The 20,070-nt window shown below is 42.5% G+C and overlaps 1 protein-coding gene across 1 annotated transcript in view; it reads left to right on the top strand.

The window, feature by feature from the left end:
- Positions 1–20,070, top strand: part of Pcsk2 (proprotein convertase subtilisin/kexin type 2) — a 252,744-nt gene that overhangs the window by 200,160 nt on the left and 32,514 nt on the right. Inside the window, exons 7-8 of the mRNA XM_028754882.1 lie at positions 6,213–6,301; positions 18,810–18,985. Of these exons, the coding sequence (XP_028610715.1) occupies positions 6,213–6,301; positions 18,810–18,985 (265 nt within the window). The remainder of the gene's footprint in view (positions 1–6,212; positions 6,302–18,809; positions 18,986–20,070) is intronic.

Below are 20,070 nucleotides of genomic sequence, written 5' to 3'. Positions count from 1 at the left end.
GATAGATAGATAGATAGATAGATAGATAGATAGATAGATAGATAGATCCAGAATCAAAGAGTAAAAGTAGACTTAAAGGAACTCAAAGAGGTCTAACTGGAGACAGAGGGAGGAGGCTGATAGATGCAGAGTCTCTGTGAGAATTAAGTATCAAAGTTGTTGAGTTACAACAGATGCAACTCAGTATTGAGCACCAGGGTTGAGTCAAGCTGTAAGGGTGAGGTATAGGATCAAGAAGGTCATACAGGAAAGGTACAGGACAGAATCCAGACAGACAAACAGTGGACAAGCAGGTTCAACTAGGCTGCACCAGCAGTGAAGTCTGAGCCAAGATAAAACTCTCAAGGCAGTTGATAGCTCTCTACCTGCTGGCCCCTTGATTCACACAACAGGTGATAATAGATCACTATGTTGTGTTGCCGCCCCAGTATTAGGTGTCCTCTTGATGGGACTCAGGGAGGGTGCTGTGTGCTTCCCCAGTCTATATTATTCAATAACTTCATGGACAGGATTTTTCTGATATGGTTTTGCTCTTATGGTCCCAAAACTACTTTTATAGTGTGGCCTTCTTTATGCTTTTAGGGATAAGTTATTTACCAGTCTGCCTCATGAGTGGTGTCAGACAGAGGTGTGATTACATGTCCTCCAAGGTGCCAAGTCCACTCTGTCTCTACATTTACACTCAAAATGAAGTCAGAAATGCTTGTAATATGAAGCCACCCAGGCAAAGCAGGGCCCTAAGACACTGGTTTGTTGAGTATCAAGTCACTTAGAACAAGGAAGTCAGATCTCAAATTTTTGCCTAAGTAAAGGATTATGGGATCCTTAATTTGTTGTTTCCCATTGTCAGTGCTGCCTAAGATAGCAACACAATCTGCCTTCTCATATATCCCTCAGGAGAGCCCATGGCATACACTCCTCACTTAAAGAATTCAAGGGACCAAAACATTTGTGCAAACCAGCTCACAGGCATATCTCCCAGAGTCTTTAACGAGCCCTGTGAGGCAGAAATGGTATTTTCCCTTGAGGAGTCATGGCATTGGTCTCACACCTGGTCTGGTCATTTTTTCATGTGTGATGCACTTTGAGTAATGATTGCTGCTTCTTTCAGGACTCAGCACTGGCACCTATGGCCCAACCAAACTTAATCAGACTCCAGTTAGGTTGTGCGTGTGTGTGTGTGTGCGTGTGTGTGTGTGTGTGTGTGTGTGTGTGTAAACTGAGAAAGCTGAAGTCAGAAGAATAGGAAGAAGAATATTAGTCACTGGAAGTTGGGAAGGATGAGGAAGAGGGGGCACAGAAGCAGGTTAGATGAATAGTACTAAAATATAGATTAAGTCCTAGTGGTCTACAGCATAAAAGGGAAACTACAGTCCACAACAATGTGTTATATATTTTGTAAAGAACTGGAAGATAAGACTTCGAAGTTTCCCAACACAAAGAAATAAGTGTTTAAGGAGAGAGACGCATTCATTCTCTGATTTGATTATTAAACATTGTGTATCATCATATTCTTTAAATATATTTTGATTGATTTTTTTGATAATTCCATACACATATATGATATATTCTGATTACTCTTTCCCCACATCTTCTCTTATCTCCCTCTGATTTCTATTCAACAACTCCCCCTTTACTGTCCCTTTACCAAATTCATGGCTTTTGATTTTGTTTGGTGACCCTGGGCCATTTGTATGACCATTGGATTGGAACTACCCAATGACACTTAGTGGGACCACCAGTGGGTGCACAGATAAAAGCAATGATGCCTCCCCTTCCAGAATCTATCCTTTACAAATAGTTCAGCAGAAAAGGGTAGAGCTTCTCTTCAGTCTGTGTAAAGCTATTGATAAGCCTAGTGCAGGCATCCCTAGTTGCTCTATGAATTCATAATTTCAAGGGCTGTGTCTTGTCCTGAAGATGGCATTTTATAGCCCTTGTCCCCATCTCTTACCTTATTTCTAGTCCTCTTCTGCCATCTTCCCTGTGCTTTAGAGGGGATGATGTAAATGTCTTGTTTGGCGACCCTCATTTACTCTCATCACCTTGTACAGTCATGAGTCTCCACATTAAACACCATTCACTGAAAAGGAGTTTCTCTGATTAATGCCAAGAATAGAAGATGTCTGTAGCTAGAAGCAAATATTTAGAAAGCAGTTTGATACAATGTCAGTCTAGCTAAACAATAATATTCATCTCTGCATTATTATCCTCAGGGCCTATGATCTCCTCCAGCATGGGTTTAGGGCCAGGCTTCTCGTACCAGCATAGAGTTCCTGACCACAGGGCCTCAAATCCAATCAGAGGATAATTGGTTACACCCATGACAGTAATGCCATTATTGCACAAGTGAGCACATTGTGCATGGTGAGTTGGTCTCATAGATCACAAGATTCCTAGGAAGATAAGACCACTGATGCCTTTTCTCCTCCTTCTCTCCTGCATAACGCCTTTCAGGTCTGTGAACACCAGCATAGAGAAAGCGTCCAGCTCAGTTCCAGCTTTATTTATTTATATCAAGTAGCCACAGTGCACAGAGTCTTCAGCAATAAGGTCTTATCATCTAATTCTGAGCAACTAAGAGAAGTCTCAAGAGTCTAGACTGTGAGGGCAATGACCTTTGAACTCTCCATTACCATCAACTCCAAAGGAGTTCTCTGACTCCTGCCATAGAAGATTTTGTTTAACAGCCGATGGCTTCTAGGAACATTTCTTCCAGCCATGAAAGGTGTCTCTCTTTAAACTTTTTTTAAATGTAAAACACATTTTCTAAATTTAGTTACAAGAGAGTAATGGTTTATATCTTTTTCATATCACCTTCATTTTAGTTACCTTCCATCCTCGGGTCTCTGTCCTCTAAGCCTTTAAACCTCCTACCCCTCTCTACTTTTATATTACTAATTTTATATTCCCTGACCTCTCCCTTCCGGCAGCCCCTCTCAGTAGCCTCCTTCTAATGTTCTGATTTCTAAGGGCACTCCAAGTTAAACACACAAAATTAGAAGCTAAGGTCCACATGTGGTGTTTGTTTTTCTGTGTCTGAGTAACTCAATCAACACAATTGTTTCCAGTTTCATCCAGTACCTGAAATTTTCATAATTTTATTTTTATTCACAGCTTAATAAAATTCTATAGTATATACCGCATTTTTATCTCCATCTATCAGTTGATGGACATATGAGCTGATCTCATTTCCTGGCTACTATGAATTAAGCAACAGCAAACATGAACAACTAAGTGTATGTATGTACAGTCCTTTGGGTAGATGCCCAGTAGCTGACTTGCTCAGTCATATGATAGTTCTATTCACAACTTTTTAAGGACTCTTCATACTGTTTTTCCACAGTGACCATACCAGTTTGTACTACCACTAAAAGTCAATAAGGATTATCGTTCCCCAACAGCCTCACCAGCATTTGTTATCATTTGATTTCCTGATGATTGCCATTCTGACAGAGATGAGATGAAATCTCAAAGTTGTTTTAAACTGCATTTCCCTGATTGCTAATGTTAATGAATTCTTATTTTTCATTATTTGAGAATCTTGTACATGTATACAGTATACAAAATCCCTGTACTCCAATTCCTCCCCACCTCCCCTGTCACTATTCAGTCTCAATGCCATGAGGAAGAGGAGAAGGAGGAGGAAGAGGTTGTTGCTGTTCTTGTTGACAACACACTGAGTCCACTCAGGGTTGCAAGTATGTGCATGGATATAGGCCACCTCCTAGAGCATGTAACTGCATTCTTGAAGAAAATGGACTTTCTCTCTTCTATCAGTCATCAATTGCCAATAGCTCCTCAGCTAGGGTTGGAACTTCCTGACTTCCTCCCCCTCACTCCATACTGAAATTGTTCTCTTGCTTGATCTAGCTATCACAATCACTGTGAGTTCATACATGTACTTGTGCTATCATGTCTAGGAAGCACTGCTTTCTTAAGTCATCCACCACCTCTGGCCCCTACTGTCTTTCCACACCCCCTTTCACATGGACCACTGAGTGTTGAGGGGAGAGCTATGATATATACATCTCATAATCACTTCTTCACATTGGCCAATTGTGGATCCAATGCAAATTGCCATCTACAGTTTCTCTGGTGAGAGTTGAATGATGCTTTGTTCTATGAGTATAGCAATAGGTCATTAGAAATTACTATATTGCTATGTCCATTTATCAGAGTAATAGTGTCTCAATGACCTTTCTATTACTGTGATAAGACCAAGGCAACTTATAGAAGAAAATTTTTATTGGGGCTTACAGTTCAGAGGGTGATTTCATGACTATCATGGTTGAGAGCGTGGAAGCAAGCAGGTAGGCACAGTGCTGGGACAGTAGTTGAGAGCTTATATCTAATCCACAAGCAAGAGGTAGACAGAGGCAGAGAGAGAGAGAGAGAGAGAGAGAGAGAGGAAGAGAGAGAGAGAGAGAAAGAGAGAGACAGAGAACTGAGAATAGTTGGGCTTTTGAAACCTCAAAGCCCAGCCACAGTGACACACAACCTACAACAAGTCCACCCCTCCTAATCCTTCCCAAACAGTCCAATCAACCTGGAACCAAGTATACATGAGCCATTCTCATTCAAAATACCAAAAACAGTAGGTTTTTCGCTACTACTATTTTCCTATGACCAATGGACTTTATCTCATGGAGCAGGACTTAAATCCATTCAAAAATGGTTGGTTACCCCATGACATTCATGCCATTATTGCCAACAGTGGGCATATCTTGCCAGGCAACTCACTATTATGGTTTTCAGGGTTCACAACTGAGTCAAATCTGTTGATTTCTTTTCTCCTCTGGTGGCATGTGTAGCACCTTCCTGAACTATAAAGCTAGACAGTATGAATAAAGCTTTCAGCTGATTATTACCCAGATTTCTACATATTCTATTACTCCAGTATATAGATGATAGTGTTTTTAAAGGATGGAAGTGAAAAATGGAACAGGAAGGATTAAAAGGAATGGGGAATGGGAAGGCAGGGTAGAGGATTTGGGGAGTGATAACTAATATTAAAGAGGCCTTTTGAAAACCCATATGGAAATATACTATTTTAGAAGCTTTCAATATGTATGCATAAAAAGTTTAAATGGCATTTACTCTATAATAGAAGTACAATACACTGACTAGATGCCATATGATATCAAATAAAACCTCAGTAAGGAATGAGCTACCTCGTTTTGAGTTGTTGGCCAATAGGATTACATTACCTCCTCCCCGAAAAAAAGATTACAGGCTATTGCCAGTCCTATTAGTTATTACCCAGAACTTGACAATAAGATGTTATTTCTTCAGACTTAGAAAGTTTCCAATATATTCAATATTCTCACTTTCTTGGTTAGGTTAATTCAGATTGATTAGGTTAATTTGTTTTGTTGTCATTTATTCTTATTGTTCTTGTTCATGTTGTTCTTGTTCTTGTTGTTCATGTTTTTGTTGTTGATGTTCTTGTTGCTCTTATTGTTTTGGCTATTATTGGGCTATTAGGATTGTTTTTCTATTTTCTGTCTTAGTGTGTTTATCATTGATGTCTAAAAAAGCTATTGGATTCTGTATGCTAATTTTGTATCCTGTTACTTTGCTGGACTTCTGGTTATTGGTTCAGAATTTTCTGGTGGCATCTTTAGGGCCTTTATGTCTAGAGTCAAATCACCTGGAAACGGGGAGTCCTTTAACTTCTTCTTTTCCACAATACTGCCAGAATGTGATTTCTTATTTCTGTGTCAAAGTGGAAACCTAGTTCAATGAATGAGTGACCATCACTCCACTGTTGAGGCAACATCTCACTCCTCGATGCTGAGACACCCTTGGAAGTAACTACCCACCCACAGATCCTAGTGCTTCCAAAAAAATCAAGCTGGTCAGCCACAGGCCAGCACACACCTATTTTATAGTGTGTTTTTTAAGAAAACCTATGTTTTCCACTGGAAGATGCTCCAAATTTTAAAGTAAAGACCAATGGTTGCAGTTAAAAGTATTCTCAAAAACCTCTTTATAATAGACACAACCCAGGGTTTGGAAGGCAACTGGAGAAAGGGGAGGACAGAAGGGAATTTGGGTGTTGACAGACAGATAATTGGATGGGCCATGGGGTGGGGCCTCAAGTACAGCTTAATCTTTAAAGACTAAGTTGCTCCCAGCAGACAGGATTGAAGAAATCCCCTATAAATGCTTTTGACCATGTATTTGACATGTCTCTATTTTCCCCACAGCCATGGAACTAGGTGTGCAGGAGAAGTTTCTGCTGCAGCCAGCAACAATATCTGTGGAGTCGGCGTAGCATACAACTCCAAGGTGGCAGGTAAGCCAGCCCTGCAAGAGACAGGCATCATGCTGGGCAGTCTGCCCTGGGAGCTGTCACATTCTCATCTCCAATTTGCAGAGCTCAGTACATTTATCCCACTGGGCAGGAGTTCTGTGACCCACAGGTGGAGCAAGCATTGGAAAGACATTTCATTTTAACCTGCACACACATTCTTTAAGCATCAGATACCCCCAAAATAGGCAGATCACAAACACATAGCTCAAATGTGAATGGATTTTCATAAATGTATCACCCATGTGACCAACAAAACCCAACCAAACCCCAAAGGCCTCCTCCTCATGACCCTGTGTCCAGGTATTACCCATACCTACTCAAGAGTAACCACAATCTTGTTTTCTGACAGAAAAAAAAAAGATTATTTCAGGTTTTTAACTTGATATTAATACAAAGTTGCTACTTTAAAGTATTATGTCAATGTCAATAACATTTTTATTGAGAGAACATATTTGTATTTACAGGTGTGAAGGATTATTTGTAAAGATACTGGATGGTCTTGAAACTGTTTTATATGGTCCAACTCATCTTTAAGGAGACTTGATTCACCTGTAACCTTCTATAAAGCCCAGCTGCATCTAGTACTTCACACTTCCCTCCTTACAAGGATTTTAAGAATGAGAACAGAAAGTCAATGGAGATTTAGAGAGAAACAGACAGATAATTTCTTTCCTGGCAATTTAATTGAACCATAAGCCTACTTTGTACTGACACTTTCATTCTAGAGGCCTAAATAAAGCAAATGGATGCTCTACAAACCCACCCTTAGCTCTTTTCAGAGTGCTTACGGAGACACCTGCCTGAACTGGGTGCAGAATTTCACAAAAGATTATATCAGGGGGCTGGGGGCTGGAGGCTGGCTTTGTTGATAAAATACCTGCCTTTTAAGTACAAGGACCTGAGCTTGATTCTCAGAACCCCCATATGAATGTCAAGCATTTTGAACCACAACAATAGCCAGCATGGCATGATAATCCTAACAGTACAGTCATGGCATGTATACCTTGGTAACCAGCAGCTCTCTACTTAGACTTAAGGTCCACTCAACAAGAGGGAAACCGTGCCTGATGCAGGAATCCTAATCAACTATCCAAAGCTAGTGAGGTCATGAATCTTGGAGGAGAACCTACAACCACCACTTCACTAAACCATCATAATTCCCAACTACATTCTAATATTCATCCTTATACACACAGATAAGTGTGGTTTCTTTGCAACAGATGGGGACCATAACAAAAAATCTTCAACCAATCAAATGTTGAGCTGTGGATACCAGTTCCAATGGGTATATCTATAAAACAGCTTGGGCACCTGAGCCTCAGGAAAATTTGTAGAAGAGAGAGCAAAAAGTTGTAAGAGCCAAAGGATCAGGGAGTTTCCTGTGAGACTGTCTCTTAGTAATGTTAGAAGCTACACTCATAAAATATCATCAACAGGGTGTCCTAAACATGAGCTGAACAAGGAAAACAATACACATGCCAAAATGGACAGGGGAAAGACCACAAGGATTCAACCCTACACAAAGAGCTACAGGCAACTAGGGAATGCTTAGGATTTGAGAAATTGTCTTTAAGGACACCATTTTGCTATTCAATACCAAATGATCATAGAATTAACACATATACAAGTAACATTATATGGACTGAGTGGGTTATACGTAAGAATATATGTACAGTTATATATGCACATAGCAACAATTGATATAAAAGAGGCCATGCATTTGAAAGAGAACAAGGAGGGGTATATGAGAGGGTTTGGATGAAGGAATAGGAAGAGAGAAATGGTGTAATTATTTCTAAAAGAAAAATGATCCCAGTATTAGGGACAGGGAGACAGAAGGATCCCAGGCATTTCCTGGGCACTTATTCTAGCCTAATTAGTGAGCTCTAAGCCAGTGACACACTGTCCACAAGGAAATGAATAGTGTTCCTAAAGATAATACCCAAAGTTGTCCATAATCTCTACAAGTACATGCATAATTGAACACAAGCAGGCATATGGACTATGTACACACATGTGCACACACACTCAGAAAGAGAGACAAACACATATGCACATGTGTGAGCAGAGAGAGAGAGAGGCAGACACATACATACACACATACACATGTTTCTGAAAAAGATAAGAGAGTTGAATGCACATCAGGGCTCTTCCTTCTTCTCCTTTGCCTGCTTTCCTGTTTTTCTCTTTCCCTTGGATGTTTTACTTTAGAAATATCTCAATTCCCTAACCCCCAGTCCCTGCATTCCCTAAAAGCAAAACCAAAAGCAAGTAGGTACAGTCTTATGTAGCCTCTTCTAGCCTGTAAGCAGCAGGTTGGACATGCCTGTCTGGTCCAACCAGATGCTGTGCCCCATTAGAGTATCAGAAAACAGTGAGGGCTTCTGCTTGAGGAAACACCAAAGTTGGTCAAGAATTGCAAGCAAAACCAGTTTCAGCATCCCCAACCATACTAAATTGAGAGAGGAAAACCTTTTATTCATTCAGGCTAATAATTCTGAAATCTGCCGTGTGTGTGTGTGTGTGTGTGTGTGTGTGTGTGTGTGTGTGTGTGTGTATTTCACTAGAAATGAACCAAACTCTTCCAAAGAAATTCCTTTTTCTATGCAATGGAAGGCTAAAGCGCCACCTGGTGATCGACTGAGATAATTGTTGATCTGTGGCAGTCTGAAAGTGTTTGGTAACAGATTAGGGAGGTGCTGCTGGTTGGAATACTTAGTGGGTCTTGAAAAGAAGAGAGAAAAGGGTTTGTCATGGTTTAGTGGCACGAACCTATAATCCAAGAACATGGGAGGCTAAATCAGAAGCATCTTGTGTAAGAAACCAACCTGAGCTGTTTATGAAATAGAATATGAATCTTCTTTTTTTTTTAAATTTCTCCTTTATTAGATATTTTATTTACATTTCAGATTTATCCCCTTTCCCCATTCCCCCAACAAAAAAACCCCTATCCAATCCCCCCTCCTCCTGCTTCTATGAGAATGTGCCCCCACCCACCCACTCCCACCTTCCCACCCTCAAATTCCCCCACACTGGGGCATCCAGCTTTCAAAGGACCAAGGCCCTTCTCTCCCACGTACGCCCAACAAAGCTATCCTCCCCTACATATACAGCTAGAGCCATGGGTCCCTCCCTGTGTGCTCACAGGCTGGTAGTTTAGACCTTGGGAGCTCTGGTTGGTTGGTATTGTTGCTCTCCCCATGGAGCTGGAAACCCTTTCAGCTCTTTCAGTCTTTTCTCTACCTTCTCCATTGGAAAACCCATGATCAGTTCAATGGTTAGCTGTGAGCACCCACCTCTGTATATGTTAGACTCTGGCAGACCTCTAAGGAGACAGCTATATCAGGCTCCTGTCAGCATGTACTTCCTGTCATCCACATCAGCGTCTGCCTTTGGTGACTGCACATAGGATGGATACCCTGAGCAGTCTCTGGATGGCCCCTCCTTCAGTTTCTGTCCCACACTTTGTCTCCATATTTTCTCTCATGAGTATTTTGTTACTCCTTCTAAGAAGGATCAAAGCACCCACACTTTGGTCTTCTTTCTTCATGAGCTTAATGTGGTCCGTGAGTTGTATCTTGGGTATTGCAAGCTTTTGGGCTAATAACCACTTATCAGTGAGCGCATACCATGTATGTTCTTTTGTGGTTGGGATACCTCACTCAGGATGATATTTTCTAGTTCCTTCCCTTTGCCTAAGAATTTCATCAATTCATTGTTTTTAATAGCTGAGTAATTCTCCATTGTGATACTTGGGCACAGGGGAAAAGTTCCTGAACAGAACACCAGTGGCTTATGCTCTAAGATCAAGAATTGACAAATGGGACCTCATAAAATTGAAAATCTTCTGTAAGGTAAAGGACACTGTCAATAGGACAAAATGGCAACCAACAGGTTAGGAAAAGATCTTTACCAATGCTACATCCAATGGAGGGCTAACATCCAATATATACAAAGAACTCAAGAAATTAGACTGCAAACAACCAAATATCCCTATTTTAAAAATGGGGTATAGAGCTAAACAAAGAATTCTCAACTGAGGAAACACCAATGGCTGAGAGACACCTAAACAAATGTTCAACATCCTTAGTCATCAGGGAAATGCAAATCAAAACAAGCCTGAGATTCCAGCCTCACACCAGTCAGAATGGCTAAGATCAAAAACTCAGGTGATAGCAGATGCTGGCGAGGATGTAGAGAAAGAGGAACACTCCTCCATTGTTGGTGGAATTGCAAGCTGGTACAACCACTCTGGAAATCAGTCTGGTGGTTCCTCAGAAAACTGGACATAGCATTACCTGAGGACCCAGCTTTATCACTCCTGGACATACACCCAGAAGATGCTCCAACATATAACATGGACACATGCCCCACTATGTTCATAGCAGCCTTATTCATAATAGCCAGAAGCTGGAAAGAACCCAGATGTCCTTCAACAGAGGAATGGATACAGAAAATAAATCTTCTAAAGGGGGAGAGAAAGAGACAGTGGGGGAAAGGGAGGGAAGGAGATAGAGGGGGGAGGGGGAGGGGAGGAGGAGAGGGAGAAGGAGAAGGAGAGGGAGAGGGAGAGGGAGAGGGAGAGGGAGAGGGAGAGGGAGGGGGAGAGGGAGAGGGAGAAGGAGAGGGAGCGGGAGAGGGAGAGGGAGAGGGAAAGGGAGAGGAAGGGAGGAGAGGAGGAAGAAAGCAGTTTCTTCCTCTTCATTTGTTCACTCAGGGACATGTGAGACCCATAAAAATCTCTTTAAAGGAGTGTAGTTCAGGCTCCACTTTCCTGCCCCCCCTGATGGGTCATAACTGGTGGACCCTGGGGGAGAGGGGCAAAGCAGGATCTCCCAGCGTTCTGGCATCTGTTTTAAGGACGCAGTTGTTTCTGCCTCTTCTCCACTCAGCCAGGGAAGGAGGCAGGAAGAATTCCAACCAGGCTGACTCCTTATGAGTAGTTGTCTAACATGGAGACTGGTGTCCAGGACTATCGGTGTAGTCTGGAATTTAAATCATTTCAAAAAGCATCTGAAATTTTAATTATTGATAGTCCCTTAGTCACTTCTTTAATATGAATTTTGAAACAAAAGACCAATTTTATTTATTTTAGGAAAAAATCCCTCTCTTCAGTGGGTAATTATGTAAGGAGATAACCGGATTTTTCTCCTTTTTAAATGTTCACTTTTAGACTGTATTTTACCTGTTCAGCAAAAGGACTGGACTTGAAAGATGGTTCAGTAGATGAGCATGTAGCCACGTGTGCCTTGCCTGAGTTCAGTCCTGGAACCTAGAAGGGAAGGAGGGAACTGACTCCTGAAAGTTGTCCTCTGACCTCCCCATGCATACCATGGCATGTGTACACGCACACACCACACATCATACATGCACACATAGATACATACATGCATACATACACATACATGCATACATACATACATACATACATACATACATACATGCATGCATGTCTTACTTTGGGTTTTACTGCTGTGAACAGACACCATGATCAAGGACAACATTTAACTGGGTCTGGCTTACAGATTCAGAGGTTCAGTCCATTATCATCAAGGTGGGAGCAGGGCAGCATGCAGGCAGTCATGGTGCAGGAGGAGCTGAGAGTTCTACATCTTGTTCCGAAGGCAGACAGGAGAAGACTGGCTTCCAGACAGCTAGGAGGAGGCTCTTAAAGCCCACGCCCATGATGACACATTTCCTCCAGCAAGGCCACAACTACTCTAACAAGGCCACAATCCCCTAATAGTGCCACTCCCTGGGCCAACCATGTTCAAACCACCACAATACATGATACATACATGCATACATCATACACACATGTGCACACATAAATACTGAAAAATGGAGATTGAGAAAAATTGAAATTTAAAATCATAAATAAGTACATAAATGGACAAATACAACAAACCGTCCCAAAAGCGCCCCGCCTTTGGGGTGATGCTGCCTCAGGCCCTCAACTCATTTATATAGTTCATATCTGTTGTGCCATGGTGACTAGCAGCTGAGACATCTATCTCCCTCAGACCAAGACAGAGGTGGAGAAACTAGACAATGTGACATAATTATTTCCACTCTGAGCAGAGTAAAGCAAGGGGGAAGACAGGAAGGTCAGTGACTTGTGCATGGGCTCACAGTTAGTTCCATAACACCTTGGGCTTCCCAGGGTAACCCAAAGCATAGCAGGTCCGGGTGGATTTGCCCTCGGCTGCCTCCCTTTTCAAACGAGAGCAGATGAAACCGCACAGGAAATGAGATCACCTTTAGCTGATGTTTTCACCATAAAAGGATAAACACTTGAGGAGAGAGACGTGCTTCATCTCATGGTAGTCCGTGGTGGTGTCCGATCTTAGTGTGCATTAAAAAGAGAAGGTAATTTCTTTTTTTTTTTTTTTTTTTAATTTTTTTATTGGATGTTTTATTTACATTTCATATGTTGTCCCCTTACCCCATCCCCCACCCACCCGGGAACCCCCAATCCCCTCACACCTCCTCCTTCTTCTTTGTGGATGTAACCTCTATCTACCCCCCCACTCCCACCTCCCCACCCTCAAAACTCCCACCCCCTGGGGCGTCCAGCCTTCATGAGGTCAAGGATCTCATCTTCCACCTGTGCCCAGCAGGGCCCTCCACTCTTATATATTCAGCTAAGGCCCTGGATCCCTCCATAAGTGCTCCCAGGCTGGTGGTTTAGACCCTGGGAGCTGTGGTTGGTTGGTATTGTTGCTCTCCTCATGGGGCCACAAATCCTTTCAGCTCCTTCAGTCTTCACTCTAACTCCTCCATTGAGAACCCCATAATCACTTCAATGGCTAGTTGTGAGCATCTGCCTCTGAATATGTCAGACTCTTGAAGACCTCTGAGGAGACATCCATATCAGGCTCTTATCAGCATGCACTTCCTGACTTCCACATCAGCATCTACCTTTGGTGACTGCACATGGGATGGATACTCAGGTGGAAAGGTCTTCAGACGGCCCCTCCTTCAGTTTTTGTCCCTCGCTTTGTCTCCATATTTGCTCCCTTGAGTATTTTGTTGCTCCTTCTAAGAAGGACCGAATCACCCCCACTTGGTCTTCATTCTTTATGGACTTCATGTGGCCTGTGAGTTGCATCTTGGGCATTTTAAGGTTCTGGGCTAATATCCAATAATCAGTGAGTGAATACCATGTGTGTTCTTTTGTGATTGGCTTACCTCACTCAGTATGATAATTTCTAGTTCCATCCATTTACCTAGGAACCTCTCAAATTCATTGTTTTTAATAGCTGAGTAATACTCCATTGTGTAAATATACCACATTTTTTTAATCCATTCCTCAGTTGAAGGACATCTGGGTTCTTTCCAGCTCCTGGCTATTATAAATAAGGCTGCTATGAACATAGTTGAGCATATGTCCTTATTATATGTTCGAGCAGAGAAGGTAATTTCTTAAACTGATCTTGTAAAGACTATGAAAAGCATACCGTTGATCACATAATATGGACTTTCTGTCAGCAATGAGTTGTTTTCACATGATCATCATTCTTATTAATCACTGATTTATACAACACTTTCGTGAGCTTCTATACTTCGTATCTGGGTCTTTTAAGCTAATCAATTAAAATCACCATAAGCATCACGAATGCTGACTGTTTAGACCCTAAAATCTGGCTGAGCATGAACTCGCTTCTTAGCCTCTAGGGCTAATATTCATGAGCACAGAACGTACCAATTATCTGTGCCCAGGTGATATATTCCAGCATGCACCGGTATCAGATGAGAGCACACCTCTGGTGACAGGAATGGAGCAAAAAAAAAGGGGGGGGGGGGATTCTGCTGAAATCCACTGACCCTTTGCAGCTCCAAGCGATATCTTCTAAATGTGGAGTGGGAAAAGACAGAGTACCTATGACCATTAATGAGATGTACAGACCTGGGGGTGAGGGTGAGTTGGATAGAAATGCCAGCTGTGCAGCCTGGAGCTTCCCCCATCTATCAAGTCATGTCAGTAGAACATCTTACAGATGTGCAAACACTGACCCCCAGCTCCTCCGACCCCTCTCGCTTCCTGTCTCTCACTACCTTCCTATTGCTTACAGGGCATCTGAGAGCACAGGAGAGATAGAGACCCTCTCTAAAAGACTTCAGGTCACCCTGAGCCTGTGTTTTGGTCACTAATAGTGCTGTCATTTGCAAAATTAATTCTGAATCTCATTCAATTAATTCATGCCTCAGTCCTCCGGAGGTTAACATGATTAAAAGAAATGCCAAGAGCCTGGCCCCAAGAATATGAATGAGTCCAACTCTCAGTCTGTGGCCACCCCTACCTCCCTCAAATGCTAAAGCAGCCAGATAAATACACATCAGCTCTTGTGTGCTTTCTTGTTCAGCACAAAGGGAGCTCATGACACGGTGAAGTAAGAAGCACAATAAGGAACCCGAGTTATAAAAGAGAAATAAAGTTCAAGACACAGCCTCCTGCTCACACTGACTCTGACAAACCTAGGGCTGCCATCAGCCAGCTGGTGGGACAGTCAAGGCCTACTCTGGCCAATGTTAAGTTTGCCTCACCTTCCTTTTTGAGGTTGACTACTCAAGCCTGGATAATTAGTACCAGACAAATTCAAAACTGCATGAACTTTCTCCCTAAAACAAGAGAATATTGGCCTCTCTGTTTATTTACCACCCAAAAAGCAAACACAGCTCCACTTAAAATTATTTTCTGTTCAGTTTATTCTGTAGCCCAGAGGGCTCTCTGTTAAATTGTTGCAGACCTGCTAGGAATTAAACTCAAGATCAAACATACATACATACATACATACATACATACACACACACAAACACACAAACACACAAACACACATATGTATGTATATTTGTGTGTGTGTGTGTGTGTGTGTGTTAGGTAAGCACTCTACCACTGAGCTACATCAGCATTTTTTAATGTTTGTTTGGAATAATATCTTAGTAAGTAGACCGTTCTGGTCTTGAAGCTACAGTCTTCCTACTTCAACCTCCTAAGTTGCTTCATGTGGAGGTGGGCCACTTAGGCCTAAGTGTCTAGAACTAAGCAAATTTTAAACACATATGAACTTTCTCCTTAAAGCAAGAAAATTACAGGCATGCACCACTGTGCCCTGCTACATTTCTAAAATAAAAAAATTAGATATAGGTTCATAGTCAAATGTAGTCTTAAGCTTTCATAAAACACAACTTCTAAAAATTTCAGACCAAGTCTTAATCTAAATGAGCTTCCTCCAAAAGAAAAGATATCAATTCATAATTGAATGTTAGCTGGCATAAATGGGTGACCTGACTTCAGGGTTAAGGCAGAGGCCGAGGGATTAATGGCTGTCTATGGCCTTTATTACTTGTTCTTCTGAACCTGTTATTTCTGTTGGAGAGGAAAGATACAGATACATCAGATACAGACATTCATTCTTAAAAATTCATCACTCTGTTTACAATGATAGTCATTATAATTAGGAAAAAGTTTAAAGACACTTGCAGGGTATTTGTCATAATTCATAACCTCTCTGGATGTTTTAACTTTGCACAGTGAGCTTATGAATTTAAAGAATGCTGTTCTGCTGAGTGTCAATGCTGCAGATAATGCCAATAAAATTATCCAAGGCTTGAGGTTAATATTTCCATTTTGGCCAAGTGTCAAGAATGGCATATACAGCTTGATCACACTAGCCCTGGTTGTCCTGGGAATACTTTTATTCCTGCCCATCATGTGAAAGCTTGTCTTTAACAACATCAACATGTTAGCAGCCAAAGTACATGACTTAAAACTGAAAATGGATCCCCAGACAGAGTTATTAATCTAACAGGCTGGCAAGCCAAGGACAGGTAAGATTCTGCAGAGAGTCTTACCAACCTAAGACAAAAGTGCATTGCTTTTGATAATGCATATTCCACGAAGAGTAAGGAAGGCATTCTTGTCAGAACAACCTAAGACAGGCTCAGTCTTGTTTATGAAATAAAAAAAGGGGGAGCTGTAGAGAGCTTATGGGGCCGCTTGGCAGGAATCTGACATTGGCCAAGAACAAGGAAGTGGGCTTCAGGCAGGAATCTGACATTAGGCAAGAACAAAGTAATCTCAGGCAGGAACCTAAATATTAGGCTAGAACAAAGAAGTAATTTCAGGTAGGAATCTAAATATTAGGCTAGAACAAAGAAGTAGGCTTCGGGCATGAAAATGACTTTCGGCTAGGACAAGGAAGTAGACGCAGATATTTTGATCTTCCTGATAAGCCTTTAGAAATAGTGATCACAGGAGTGATCACAGAACTTTGTTTACTGCCTTGCTTGTTCTTTGACTATTTGTGTTTATTGTCTTGCTTGTTCCTTGACTATTTGCATTTATTGTATTGCTAGTTCCTCAACTTAGAACTGACCTTAATACTTGCATGTAATCAAAATGGAATAAAAGCCAAAAGGAGGAGGAGGGATGGAATTTATGGGGGTGGGGGAAGAATAAGGAAAGGGGATAACATCTGAAACGTAAATAAATAAAATATCCAATAAAAAATAATTCATCAATCTGGAGGTAAATATCCAGCATCATGCTGAACCCAGGAACAGAAATAAACACAGCAACAGCACTCTAGGCACCAAAACACCTTGCTGCACTGCTACCCCTGCAATTGCCTAAATGGGTTCTGGGAGAAACTTTGATCCAAGCATGGGGGATGAACCTCACATCGCTTAGGAGGCAAGAGAGAATGCCTAGCCTCTTGAGGTAAGAATAGGCCTTGAGCAGCATACACAGGCTAGTCAAATCCTCCTCACCCCTTCTTGTACATATATAGCAGAGGACTGCCTAGTCTGGCCTCAGTGGGAGATGATGGCCCTAATCCTGTAAAGACTTGAGGCCCCAAGGAAGGGAGATGCTTGGGAAGGTGGGGAGCACCTTCTCAGAGGCAAGGGGAGAAGGAATGGGATCAGGAACTGTGGGAGGGGCACCTAGAGTGGGGGGCAACAGCTGGAATGTAAATAAATTAATTAATTTTTTAAATGGGCCTTGAGAAAGAAGACAGTATCTTCCTAATTCCTCAAGCCCTAGAAGACCTGAGTGGCCTTTATTTAAATTAATTTGCATGTGCTATAGAATAATGATTGAGAAATAATCTCCTTGAATAATAATGTCATTTGTCCACAAGTCTTTTCCTATGGCTTCATGGGAACTAAGGATGGAGTGTTGGGATCCAGATTTTAGCTAGTCACTTCACTTCATAATCCTTGTATTAGCTCAATTTCTGTTGCTATAACAAAATATTTGAGGCTGAGTTATGTTAAAGAAGTTTATTTGGCTTGTAGCTTTGAAAGATGAAAGGCCAAGATCGGGGGACCCCATGGGACCCAGCAGAAATACATGCAAGAGTGATTATCTGGTAACAGAAAGCCAGAGACTGGGAAGTTCAGTTTTGCTCTCTTTCTAACAACTCACTCACATGGGACTCACCAGGGTCTGAGGTGAACCACCTTGTCCCTTCCAAGAGCAATGTCCCCACAACAACCTAATTACTTCAGTTCTCATGTTGCTACTGAGTACCCGGAAACCTGCACAAATCTTAAGGAAACACTCAAACCACAGATGTCCCCAGGCACAGAGTTACTTCACCTTTCTAACACCTTAGTCTACAGCTGGTATAACCCACATGACAAAGCCTTGTGGAGAGCAGTCTGGACCAATCAGCAACATCTGGAGGAGTCAGTTGGCTGGAGAGTTAACACTGAAGAGGCCTTGTAGTCAGCCAGATGTTGCTATGAGTAGCTTGGCAGAAGCGGAGGCCTCTTTGTTCTTTGGCCTGGTGACTTTGTGTGCAACTCTGATTTGGCCAGTTCAGTCCTAAATATCAAGCTCTACTCCTTCTTGCAAGATGTCACTCCCAAAAGGCATCAGAGAACAACAGACTTACAGACAGACTTACAGACATACCAAAAGCGTGAGGAAGGGACCGTGCCAAGCACCTCGTTACTCACCATTTATAATAGTGTGCTCCACCCCTGTTCTCCCTATATTCCCTCTCAGCTATGATGAACTGATAGTGCCTTCTTCTTTTTTATCTCAACCTCTTGTAACATTCCTGTCCCCAGCTCTCTGCGGCCTGAAGCTTCTTGCTAAGTGTCAGCTGCCTCCCTCTTTCTATAAAACTGTATTCACCCTAGAAACCTTGTTTCCCCACACCTCCATCAACAGTAATCAACTGTGCACTGCTGGAGGCTGGGTTCCCACTTAGAGGCTTAGTAAGGATACCCTTGCCTACCGTGTCTCCCCCCACTAAGAACTCAAGGAGTTTTTGTTTAGAGAATAAATTTGTCTCAAGGAAAGACATGAGTGAGGTCTGAAAAGGAGTGGGTAGGGTGGTCAGAGCACCATTTTTGACCCTCAGACTCCATGGTGTTCTGAGGGCACTGTACCAAAGAACCCAAGCTTTTCTTTGCTCCCATGTCTTATGAGAGTTGAGATGCCAAAGTTTTGTTTCTTGTCCAACCCTCTGCACAGGGATCCGGATGCTGGACCAGCCCTTTATGACAGACATCATCGAGGCCTCCTCCATCAGCCACATGCCTCAAATGATTGATATCTACAGTGCAAGTTGGGGCCCCACAGACAACGGGAAGACAGTTGATGGGCCCCGAGAGCTCACGCTCCAGGCCATGGCTGATGGTGTGAACAAGGTAAAGACTTTCCTGTCACCACAAGGCCTGGGTCCACCAATGAGGTAGGATATGGAGGCTAAAGTGGTGGTGGCATACAGTGGATGGAGTGGCAGGATCACATAGAAGTGGATCTGTGTTCCTATAGACCTATATGTTAGTTTAGATCCTGTAGAAGATAGGCACAGAGTTGGGTTTAGTGGTGTAAGAAGTACATGATAAAGAATTCCTAGAGATTACATTACAGGGCAGGGGTCACCTAGGCAGGACATGAGCCAGGCTCGAGGATCAGAGCACTCCCGGGTCAAGATTTCATTCCAGTTCCTAATACCTGAGAAGCTCTCAGCAAGTGATTTCACCCCGCCTAGCCTGCTTTGCTGCCCATGAAATAGTCATACATGGACTACTTCAAGGAAATGCCAACAGCCCACAGAAAATGCCCACAGTCCCATGCACAGCTGACCCTTAGTCAACTACCCAAGACTTCATGACACAAACACAGCCTCTGCTGATGTGGGGCCTATGGTTCAGGAATTCAGAAAGGGCACATTGGGGGTGGCCTGACTTTTCTCCTCTAGGGGGCCTGAAGTGCAGAAGTACTTGTGATTTGAGCATCAGTCTCAGCCCAGCCTGCCTACTCTAGCCAGTGCTTCATTTGAACAAGAGTCTATCAGGAGCTGAGGAATATTGCTGTTGATGACAGGACTTGTAACCCTAAGATACTAAAACCCTAAAATAGCACTTTAAACACACATGCTAAACAGAAAGGGGAGGGAATAACAGGCTCATATGAGTGTTTGGTGACCAAGCTGTATGCCCTGCTTATCTCTATACTGTAGGAGCAGACATCCATGTAGTTCAGCTGAAGAAACATCTTTTGAGGAGGCAGGGATGACCAGGGCAGTAAGGTGATTCAGGCAGGTCCTCAGATAGCCAAAGGAGAGTTGGGCTGCCTGGGCTCCCGGTGGCTGTAAGATGTGTGGAAACCCACACTAGGGCTCTGAAATCCAAATCCTAGGCTATCCCCACCCTATCTGTTCTCCCTGGCTTTAGATATCACTCTCTCTCTCTCTCTCTCTCTCTCTCTCTCTCTCTCTCTCTCTCTC

Source organism: Grammomys surdaster, unplaced genomic scaffold (genome assembly GCF_004785775.1).
Source record: "Grammomys surdaster isolate TR1022 unplaced genomic scaffold, NIH_TR_1.0 129, whole genome shotgun sequence".
Taxonomy (NCBI): domain Eukaryota; kingdom Metazoa; phylum Chordata; class Mammalia; order Rodentia; family Muridae; genus Grammomys; species Grammomys surdaster.
This window is presented reverse-complemented; position numbering and strand designations above follow the sequence as displayed.